This window comes from Diorhabda carinulata, chromosome 3, assembly GCF_026250575.1.
Source record: "Diorhabda carinulata isolate Delta chromosome 3, icDioCari1.1, whole genome shotgun sequence".
In the NCBI taxonomy this organism is placed as follows: Eukaryota; Metazoa; Arthropoda; class Insecta; order Coleoptera; family Chrysomelidae; genus Diorhabda; species Diorhabda carinulata.
Genome location: NC_079462.1, coordinates 2,679,402 through 2,691,714, shown reverse-complemented (window position 1 = coordinate 2,691,714; position 12,313 = coordinate 2,679,402). Strand labels below are relative to the sequence as shown.

The 12,313-nt window shown below is 34.2% G+C and overlaps 1 protein-coding gene across 1 annotated transcript; it reads left to right on the top strand.

Moving 5' to 3' along the window:
• Positions 1-4,375: 4,375 nt before the first annotated feature.
• On the top strand, positions 4,376-11,646 carry LOC130891120 (protein odd-skipped). Its single transcript, XM_057795685.1, has 3 exons — positions 4,376-4,554; positions 6,078-6,543; positions 6,609-11,646. The coding sequence occupies exons 1-3, from the start codon at positions 4,518-4,520 to the stop codon at positions 7,018-7,020; spliced, it is 915 nt and encodes a 304-aa protein (XP_057651668.1). The 5' UTR covers positions 4,376-4,517; the 3' UTR covers positions 7,021-11,646.
• The last annotated feature ends 667 nt before the right edge of the window (positions 11,647-12,313 follow it).

The following is a 12,313-nucleotide window of genomic DNA, read 5'->3' as shown; positions in this document are numbered from 1 at the left end:
GACCAAAATTATAAAATTTATCTATTTTTCGATTTTTAATGGTGCAAAAACTATTAGCATTGAAGAATATAGTACGAAAGTATTCACGAAAATTGATTGTTTTTTATCGATTTCATTTTAAGCTATAAAAACTGAAAAAATCATTCTTTTTGGATTTTTTTTTTAAATTGTTTATTAATTTATGTAGAATACAAAAAAAAATATAAGAACTTTATCTGATAATGAGATAATTTTTTGTAAAGGATTATTTTGCAAAACCGTTTTTTTTACGATTTAAAACAGTAAAACTATGAGAAATTTTCATTCCAGCTATTTCTACTAATTTTTTTTATAAATCCGTCGTAAAATGGAACATTTTGAGACCAAGATCATTAAAATCCATCCATTTTTCGATTTTCTAGAGCCAAAAAACCAGGTGACCGGGAAAGTGTATAATTACCATATTTTTCAGAAAGCTGTGAAAGTTTTAATGTTTTAAAGTCTAGTGCCCCGCAAATATTGAAGTATGCAATCAAACTTTTAAATCGCGAAACTGCTATGCTACTGCTATTTTCCGGGGAAGGGCCCCCCTCTAATTCTCCTCGCACAGGGCGCCGCCACTGTGTATACTTATATTTTTACCTGCTCATAACTACTAAACAAATTAAGATAAAAAAGTTTTATTTTTCCTCAAGGTACGTTAGGAACATTATGTCAAAATTTATATGGAAACAACTATAATATACAGAGTGTTTAAGGTCTCCCATGTGTCACATTATGATTTCGCAATATCACGTTTCATGTTTCGAATGTTTTTGGTCGACATTTACGAAATTCAACACGACCACGATTGAATTCGGAAAACCAGTGAAACATGATTGCTGGAGATGGTGCTTCATCACCAAAAAACGAAACGAATTGATCGGTACACGGTTTAATCCACGTGGAAAGTCATCGCGCGAAAATATTGATGAATATTTCAATTATTTGCAAATAACACTCAGACCAGAACATGTTCTGAATACGTTAACCATTAAAAATGTCAAACTTCAAGATGACAATGTCAGATTTGACATATTTACATCAGTGTTGCCATATCTTCCCCTGTTAATCAACGACGTTGGGTTTTGCCTCAATTTATGTTTTAGTTGGGACATAGAGGGCAAGAATGCAAATAAGAGTCTGCTTGCTTGAAATGCGAGCACAGGATGGACACAATTAAGTGTCCTTATTTCAAAGATATAATATACGGACGGGTAAAAGATTATAATCCAACAGGGATGTCGCTATTTATATGAAACCCGAACAACGCAATTTATTTACTATATACACTTAGCAATTTACCCCGTATAATTTTTAGGTAATAATTTGGTCGAACCTATGTAGGTCAAAACTTGCACACGATATAGTCTTTAAGATCAAAGGGATGGATAACGGATAAGAAGGAAGGGGTGGCAATAGCAGTTCAAAAGGTTAACTTGGAATTTGACATTTCTATTTGAGGAAATGAAATGGAAATTTGACAGCTGTTGTTGGAAAGATGATATTTTGAGGACAGTCACGTTTCAAATTATTTTCATACGTTCAATATTCCACCTCCAGCTCGATTTATTGACGAAATAGCGTATTAAATGAACCACCTCCGGGTTCCAAATAAGGAGAAACGCTTTTTTGCATATTAACTAAAATACTGGATCTCCTACAACGCAATACCTCTCTTGAAAAAAATAAAAATATAAAAAGTTATTTTATCTTTTATGGCTACTGTTCATATAAATTATGATAAAAATTTGTCGGCAAAGATGAAAGTTGTATATCTATAAATGTTTCAATATTTTTTTATCTATATTATATATTGACTACTATGACAAAAAACCGATAAGGCGGTACTTTGATGTCGATATATATATTTTTTCACCGAGTGGTGTATTTCAAATTGCTTTAGAAAAATAATTGATTCTTATAAATTTTCTTCGGATTTATTAACGGAATTCAACTACGCATTTTCTAGAAGAAATCGTAAAAATACCTAAAGTTTCTTCATAGTTTTTCTTCGTATCTTCAATATGAAGTTTTAATTTGAAATTGGCGACATAAAATTTGACGTCGAATGAAATAAAATACTGACAATAATTTAAGAAATTAGCAATAAAAGAACCCAAAAACAGAGAGAGAAATCGAGATTCGTTAGTTATATTGGAATTGGCCCTGATATAGGAGTTACTTCTCTGCAGAGCTGCGGTTATGGTGATAGATTCGTGATTGTACTGCTCCAAACCGAAAAAAGAGAAAAACTAACGACCACACGTGGTTAAAAAAGAATTTTTGTTTTTTGTTTGCTTTTTTCTTTGTTTCCCCCCCTTTTTTTGAATTTTTTTTGTTTATTTTTAATAGGAAATCTTGTAACTCGATGTCGGACAACTATAGCTGTGGCTGCATTATTCCTTTTCGTAGGCTGATTAACTGTTTCACCAGGTAATAAGAAAATCGCAGAAAACCTGAAACATCGACGATCAAAATAACCCAGATTAGGTCGCTGCTTTATATGTTGTACTATCCCCCCCTACATCTTCTTTTTATATTAAAAATTAAGTTACCAATTTCAATTTAATCAAAAGCTTTGTATTCCCATCGAGGAATGTTAAGAAGCTCTTGCAGATTATTGAAAAAAAACGTAACTCTCCTTTGTAGCACGTTTGAAACATCAAATGGAGATCTGCAGATTGGACTAGAAGATATTTGGATTTCCAATTGAGCCTCATAACGCATTTCCTAAGCTATGGGTTCTGTAGCTACTTCTTCAGACTTTGAATCAGTCAGTAGCAATCAATATGACTCGTTCTTTAGTACATCTTCTACATTTCCTCTTTGATCTTGAAATTTCTGTCTTTATCTGCGTCCATACCAGTACACTTGGGTTCAGTTCGCAATGATATGGTGGAGATTCAACAACAGTCTATCCATGAATTTCATATTTTTTGATTTTCTTTTCACGAAGGGAAGAGCCATTTCTAGTCCATTTTTCAGTGTTCAAATCATTCACAGCCTTCAAAAGAGTTTCCAATCCAAATTTATTTTTGCTACATATGCGAGGAATATGTGTTTGAAGATAATAGAAAAGTTATATCAGTATTGAAGACATTGCACTCGTAGGAAAAAAAATCGACCAATCGACATCCCCGCAATTGCAAGTCACTAGCTTCCACAGTTGAAAAATAACCTTTTTATGCTAATTAAGGCTAATTAAGGGTAAGTGACCATTATCTAAGATTATAAACATTACCCACCACGAGCAGTTTAGCCATCAAACGTGATAAAGGTGCTCAAGCGGTTACCCTATAGCGACAAGGCCAGAGCTAGCGAGAAGTGGCCAGTATGCTGAACAAGAAGCAGTCTGTTGTTTCTAGAATTAAAGAAACTGGTAACTTTCATCGGAGAGACTGAGAAATCTCGCCCCTAATGGTGTTCAAGTCAAACAAGAACTCAGAATAATGCGAGGAATGGCTCTGAGTGGCTGGATAGGTAGAAGAACGCTCAAGGCAGCTAAGGCCAAGGATTTGCCCCAAATTAATCCCAACCTTCCAGGATGGCCGTCTAAGATTTACCAGTTGGGACTTCGTTCTGTTTTCCAATGGGAGCAGAGTGTTACAGTATGGTAGCGATGGAGGAGAACGTGGACTTTGATTCGCGCGGCGTTGAAGAAAAGAAGACGTGGCTTTTGGAGGAGATTCCTGGATGACGATAGAAGCCAAAACCGAGTTTTGGTTTTTATCGAAACTGGAGGTGGAATTAACGACGAATCGATATATAGAGATACTTTTTGTAATGGAATGGAGCTTCTGTGATCTCGAAAATCCTCATATTCGACCAATTTACAAAAGCATTTTCACTTGGCTCCAGGAGGCGACGTATAAACCGCGTACCGGGTACCCAGGAGGTCATCACCTTCATGATACTCATGTTCAATGTTCTGCAAAACTCTCCATATGTTGGAGACTCTATTAGACGATGTAGATGTCTGCCACCGGGTACCTAGAAGTCCTTTTCTGTTATGATATTCGTAATCATCGACACGAAAATCGGAAAGGAAAGTTGATGATTTCCAATTTTGAAGGACCTCCAGAATCAAATGCACATTGCTGCAACTGGATCCGACTTATTCTACAAAAATTCCTTGGTTTTGTCCTTTTTTGAGCCTCCTACAGGACGATAAAATAAAATAATACGAAAATAAGTATGTAAGGATATATAATTATTAAATATTCTCGCAGTGCTTCCTAAAATGCCACCCCCAAAACTGTAACGATTTCGCCCTTCCATGAGTTTTTGTTGATGCCCACCAATGGCAGAGCGAGAAACTAAAACGAAAGGCGGTAACGAAACAGAGCTACTAGATCGACCAGTGGCATTAAGTAGGTAGCGTGGATATCAGTTGACTGTAGTAAGGTGATACCGACAGATGCTGTTAGATTCAGCCACCGCTATATACAGTGTGTATACAAAATTAAGTGTTACAGTGATTAGTGACTACGTTTGAAATGAACTTGAATCAGTTTCTAGATTGCGATAAACAAGGTATCTACAATATAAATTTTTTTTTTATGAAAAACGTATGGAAACATGTCGTACGACAACATATTATATAATCAAATTTTAAATATTGTTGTAAGTATCTTATTTGGTACTTACTTTTTGGATTATCTATCATAGTATGCAATTTTAGGTTATATATGTACAAATTGAACGGTTTTTTAATAATATAAATTTACTAAATTTTTATAATGAAATTTATAACATATTCACGTAATTATTAATACCTGAAATTTTCAAAAACATCATATTTTGAATATAAAAAATACAGTTTTCCAAAATGTAATTTTATATGAACTCCTACCCCATTTATAATGAATACAGGGTGTTATATCTATGGAACAATTATAATATCACCTTCTTAGCGTAAAAAAATTGAAGGAAAACATTTTTTTTAATTGGAAATTAAGGAAAAATATGACGTAATAACCTCCCTCAACCTAAACTGCACTGTAGATTTTTATAAATAGTTTAAGCATCATATTTATCCCTTAAATATGAACCTCGTAAGCAAAATCTTTTGGTAAAAACTCATCTTCATAACTTATAATCCTTCAGGAACTAGTAGATGATCCTGATAGAACATCTGCAGTTTTGTAAACAAATTATGTGATATTCATTTACGGAAAGCATTCTAGTGAAATCTGTTATATTTTTGAAATAAATCTCAGCTTTAAAAACTGCATTTTCGTCAAGTTACAGGACTAATATTATACTATATTAGAAAAATTACATCCTGATCTAACCATTTAGAAGTATTTGGTTCCAATAACTTATAGATAGTCCCTAAATTCTTCGCGACACATTCGAAAAAAAGCAGAACAAGTTTTTGGGTTCCTTTTTCATCTGTCTGAGTCATCACACGCTACGTTTTGCTTAATTGGTACCATATAGAACCGTTTTTTGATTGCTTGATCACTGGAGACGAATAATTAGTCCTAGATGATGATTCAAAACGCAAAAGGAAGTATCTCTTTTTGAAATAATCATCACCAGGATCGTAATTGAGTATTTGCAGTTTGGTGAACAAATTATAAAGCAAACTTTGATAAAAAAACATTCCAGTGAAATCCTGATGAAGCAACGCCATTAAAATTAACTTTTCGTCAAGGATTATATGATACTAGGTTGCAGGACTAATTTTTTCGCAAAAGCTTTTCGTGAAAATCCCGTTGCTTCTTTTCCGAGCAAATATATAGATATAAAGCAATTCCCAGACCTCAATACTTTCGAATTTTTTATACCGAAACCGGAGAAATAAATAAGAAATGATTATGATTCAATTAAAATTTCGTTTTTTAGTTTTAACCGTAGTAAAAGTGATTTTTTTCGGTACATTTATCATCCGGGAGCAGTAGTTTCAGCTGAATAGTCTAAAGCTTCATCAGGTAAAGCAATCCTGATAGATTTATTCAAAACAAAGGACTTTTTGTCTTATTTTCTTCACTTTGCTTCAAATTTCCACTATTTTTCGATATAGTTGACTGAATCATTAATTTCTTTTGCAGTATCTCCTCGACTTTACGACTTCGGTCAAATTAAATTGGAAGCGGATAATCCATCGCCAATTTTAACCCCACCACATACACCGACGTACTGTAACATGTCGCCGCCGTTAGTAAATCTCCCTTATCCTCAAAGCTGGTATCGATCTGATTCAATGGAACCGAACTTTCCAACGGTGCATTCATACAACGCAGTTTTCATGAATCATTGGTTCAGAAACGCTGCCATTTACCATACCAGGGATCATTATCAAGATATGAACATGCCAAATAGGACACCTACTGGACCTAAACCTCTGGGAACTACAACGAGACCGAAAAAACAATTCATTTGCAAATATTGTAATAGACAATTTACTAAAAGTTATAATTTGTTAATACACGAACGTACTCATACAGACGAAAGGCCGTATTCTTGTGATATATGCGGAAAGGCTTTCAGAAGACAGGATCACTTGAGAGATCACAGGTATGCATGCACCCGCCATCTATTAAACACATTTTATATTAAAAAAAAACTTTCGTTTGTTTCAGATATATTCATAGTAAAGAAAAACCCTTCAAATGCAACGAATGCGGCAAAGGTTTCTGTCAATCTCGAACTTTGGCCGTACATAAAATCCTACATTTAGAAGAATCGCCGCACAAATGCCCCGTATGTTCAAAATCCTTCAATCAACGATCGAATCTTAAAACCCACATGTTGACTCACACGGAACGTCCCGTTGAATGTATGCTGTGTTCACAATTTTTCGTGAATTACACGGAACTCAAAAGTCACGAAATGACGCACTGTCAAAGGAAGTCGACATACGAATTACAGGTACCTAATTTAGTGACCGCAGCTACTACTTGTTTGGATTTAACAACGAAAAAAGTTAGCGACGATCATTCTAAGACTAATGTTAAACTAGGTTTTTCCATAGAGGATATAATGAAACGTTGATTCAGATCTTTAAACATATTTATCAAAATGTTGACTCGTTTTAAAAGAAGTTACTCAAGTTTCATATTTTAATAAATTCATTTGAATTACTTCTAGCGCCGCGACTCGAGCTCTCGTTCACCGACGAGTTTATACGATCTAGATTTATTCTCGAATGTTCTGCTTCGAGATTTCTATTGAGCCCTTCGCGCGTATATAATTTCGTAAGATTAAAATTGAGTTTGATTTAATATAAACAGAATATCGTATCTAGAGCTTGTTTACAGTGTTCTTTTTTGATTTCGCCGATTCCAAACTGATTTTGAATACGTGAACAAAATAGTTGAACTAATATTTTTTATTTATACATCGGGTGTTATTTTATTTTACTAAAAATTTCCGGATTAGTTGCATTAAATTAAGATTTCGGACGTTCATCAAAGTTTAATTCTTAAATGAAAAAATTATTAACAAATAATTTCACCACTCACTTTCCGGATAATATTTACGTAGATTTTCCTTGGTTTCTTTAATCCTCACGTATAAATAAAGTTGGAAACTCGAAATCCTGATATTATAGTACAAGGTGTCTCAAAAAAAGAACAAATAACGAGTTTTTTTTTTTAAATAAAATCGTCCAAATAACGTAAACTTTAGATTTGACATAACCCGACATGAAAAAATCCATAGGTGTGAAATAGGGACTGCGTGAAGGCCAAATCACGAACTCATAGCCACGTGTGAAGCTGCTCCGTCCCACTGGAACCATGTTCTTTGGTTAAAACCATTGAAGTTTCACAATTCAGACACGAAGAAGTCGACTAACATCTGCACATAATGCTCTGAATTCATTTTAACTGTGCCAAACGGGGTTTCGGATGTTTATGTTGCATGTAACAATGACCTTCTTCCGGAAACTTTGGAAAGCGCTTAGTCATCTGGTTTACGAAGTCAAGCCTCTGATTACTGGTGCTTCATTTCTTGTACCGACTGAATTTTGTAAAAGTGCATCTCCAAAATGTATTTAAAGCAACAATACGCTTCCGAATAGAGTCAGGCTCGTCACGAACAGACAGAGCAAGACTGTCAACGTTTTCGACCGTTCTAGAAGACTTTGGACGCCCGGATTTTGGTTCGTATTCGTTTTCCAATTAATTAACCGCCTGAATCATTATTTAAACAACGAAAAATGCATAAATTTCTACGCCGAATTACCTTTTGATTGACATAGCTGCGTTCACGCAATAAACAATACTTTTTTGAGACACCTTGTATCTGTCAGAGATCAATTGAAGTTTCGGGGTTTAGTACCGTAGTAAATATTATAAAGAAACTGGTTTGAACTTTTAGTAGCTTCTTTTTATCAAAATATTGTAAAAAAATGTACAAACAACTTGAAGGAAAAAGATTTAAAGCGCATACGATCTAAAAGTGTATTTCAGAAAATCGAAACATATTTTTCACTTATTTTCATTTCATTTGCCAAGTAATTCTCTTCCGACTCGACAGCGAGTCAAAATTCATTATTTTTCCGACGTGGTGGAAACAGATAAAATCGTAGGACGACTTTGGTGAAACTGGAATCTTCCTGGGAGCTAAACCCTGCGTTACATTCAACCCCCAAAGGCAAGGAACATTGTCTTAATACCTGGTCGTACTCCGTTCTTTTCCGCGGTTGTCAAAAATGCCGATGAGGATTTTTTTTCACCTTCCAATTGCTAATTCGACAATTTTTGACTACTGTCGATTCAAGGGCTTCGTTTCAAAGTCGTAATGATCAAACCAAAACGTAATAATTCAATTCCATCAGCGTAGGATCATCAAATAGTCTTCTGCCCTTCACATTCCAGGTTGTTTTTCACTTCGTCAGCCTACAACTAAACACAACTCCCTAGTATTTGTGGGATTTTCAATATTGGTTGTTGCGGTGGGTCTTCATCTCTTGGAATCTTCTACTTGCCGTTTCCTCAGCTATCTTCTTCTTCTTGTCCTGATTCTTGGTAGATCTGATGCACCAAGGAATTAGATTTGAAACTTCTTACGGTTACTTCAAATCATATGATGGAGAATGAAGAATAACGTTGATGAAATTCCAGTTCTTGCTTGGATCTTTTAGTAATAAGTCCTTCATCTTTTCCGTTAGATAATTGACGTGGTCTTTGGATAGAATTCCGTGGTTTTTCCAACGATATTTCGTATTTGTGCATCGTTTTTCCGTTATCTTCTGGCCTCTTCCTTTTACTTTCAAAGAATATAGCTTGTGTCTTCTTTATGGTGCTGCTGTTCAAATTGTACGCACGTCCTGAAGATCTGACTCTTTGCGCCCAGTTCATTTCAAATCAAACATCCACATTTTATGAACATAAAAATCACTAAGTTGCTGCCAGTCTGGGAAAACTTTATTGACGAAATATGAGGTTAATCAAAGCATTTGACAATGTTTGTTTTGTCATTTTATTCCACTGCTAATCCAACCTCAAACCTTCACTCAATCTTTAGCTAATTATAGACCTTTTGATATGTTTAGGTTTCTAAACCTTTTTGATTTTAGGTCTCTTCTGTTTCAAAATTCTGATTTTTTTCCAAGTAATTTTCTTGTTTAATCAAAATATTTTGAAAAAGACTTAAAGTAAAGTCGAAAAATAGTTTTGAAACTGAAGAGACCTAAAATAAAGATTCAGAAACATAAATTATGGACATTTTGATAATTTTTCCAAGTAAAATTTTGTATCTAGATATATTTGGTGCTTAAAGCACGTTTCGGTAAAAGTTTGCTTTTTATTTTTTTCCTTTATGAACCCATGTATGTTTGCCAAAGATGTTAAATGTTATGTGTCTACCTCTTAAGAGACTGAAAAGGAACCAATTCGACAGTTACCTTTAGATCTCACACTAACAGATTTAATATATTAGTTATTTATAAGAAATGTAGAGTTGCCACTACAATAAAAACATAGGTATGTCCTCCCCTTTTATTTAGGAAAACTTTCACATATAAAAATTGCTAGAATTATACTTAGAAATGTCAAATTTTGCGGTATTTCTTCAAGAAGATTCTTATTTTTCAAAATGAAATACAAAAAACAATCAAGGTTTGGCCCTGATATAAGAAAAGTTTCTCTGCAAGAGTTGTGGTGCATTATTGAACTGGTTACCACCAGTTCACAAGAAAACCTCATAAAACTTGCAATACCAATGAACGTAAGGTTCTTATTTGATAGAAGGAGATGGGAAAATTGTCAAGGTATGCAACGTACTTTTCTTGGAGGGATATGGAAGTTTCGATTTGATTTGTGAAGAAAGGAATCATCTATGGAGCGATTTTGAGTTCAACAAGAAATCAATGTCTCTAGATGATCTGTGTGGGAATACTATGAACTACGGGGGAGCTTGCACCATAAAAGTTTTATCATCTAACATCATAAGAATCTGGAAAATCTACAAAATCGAAGAATATCTTGCCGGTCTTCATGCAGGAAGGAAAAATCTACTTTAACCTAAAAGATTGGTTGGAATTGTCTGCATTGCATTGTCCTCAATCCTATCAATAGTCAAAATAATGAACAAGGAAAACTTCTGTTTGTTAATCTGTCTCAAAATTTGATTATTTGGGTTGGTATTCTAGGGGATTACATTATCTTCATTCCTGGTACACTAATGGCTATCCAAATTCGACTATAACCTGCCGGAATAAAAACTGTTGTTTTTTATTCAACAAAATAGAGCGCCACTACATTTTATTGACGTTTTCTAATTTTTAAACCCTAGTAGATCGTTAAATAATCATCCTAGAAGGTCCTATAGATCCCAAATATCTTCAAAATATCAGCAATTGAAAAATGGATTATACGGAAACATTATTTATACAAACTCGAAATATTTTATAAAACAATATAAACTATTGCGACAGAGCATAAAATATGGTACCTACGAGACCACAAAGGCTCAATAAAGAAGCTAAACTCATTCCCGACTAACCAACGAAGAATCTTAATAGAAGCATATGATGATGATGATGATAGATTTTTGATTGGAGAAAGGAAAACTCACTCAAGCATAACTTCAATTTGAATTATTTTAAGCTGGTACTTTTATAGTTCTAATTTTATTGGGAAAATTTTCTGTATTGGACCCCTAGAAATCGATTGGTTTTTGAGTAAATGACTTTTGTTGTTGTTGTTGTTGTTGTTGTTGTGCTCGATATAAATTGAAGGGTTGAGGCAAGAACTCTCACACCAATTTCCTATTCTGAGACTCCACTATACATGTGGAAACGTCTTTTTGGGATGTGACTCCGGCTTCTCAGAACTGCTGATGATTCATTTAGGCAGAGCGTCTCCCTTTTGAATTTTAGGCGACCCAAATACCTACCGCAGGGTGCATCAAAGTTGGTTAAGGGTTTCTTGATTGTTCGACGTATATTTGTTTTCATTTCTGCCCTTAGCATATTGTTGTTCTCCCCCAACATAACCTTAACAACAGATTCATCTTTTGAATTGTAGTTTTTTCTTTGGAGACATCCCGCATACATTTTTTTTTATTTCAGTGGCTCGCAGTTATTTTTAATTATGTACATATTATAAGTTACTATAGTTTTAAGGCAAAAAACATTTTTATTCTCGATGAAAATAAATATTTATTTCCCAAGCTTGTTATCTTTTATTTGCTTTACCATATACGGTTCTCTATCCTTGTAGTAAGAGCAAATATTTAAAAGGATATTTGATTAAAAAACATATGACAAATTACGGTTATATATAGTGAAGTTTTTAGTACGAAAACGCCAAGCAATAAGTGATTTTTGACATAACTGAATTCAAAAAAAAAACAACTTGGTATTTTTTATACATATCCAGGTATTACTAAATTACTAGAAAAAGTTTTTCATTTTTTACCAGCTGAGAAGTGGGTAAAGTCCAAATTATTTCTTCTAATAGTATAGGCATGAATGGGCCTCTCAGTTTACTTGTGAAAATATAACGAATAGTAATTTGAAGATAGATTCTAAGAGGTGCAAACTACAAGACCCTCAAAAAAGCAAACCATAGCAATCTTGCGATTAGCGCAACGGGTGAGTGGTAAGTTGTTAAATCAGTACCAGAATCGAGCTGTTCAGACTTTGTTTCGACAAGTTTTCTACGTGTACAGACCATGGAAGGGCACCGCCAATATGGAAACCAAGAAACTGGAATTTGAGGATCGTTGTTGTTGAGTTTTAGAACGTTTTCTCAATGTTTAAGCAGTTCCGTTAGACCAGGACTTAAGCTTGTATATCTGAACCACTCCAGGTTGCACTGCTGTCATCTGAGAATAA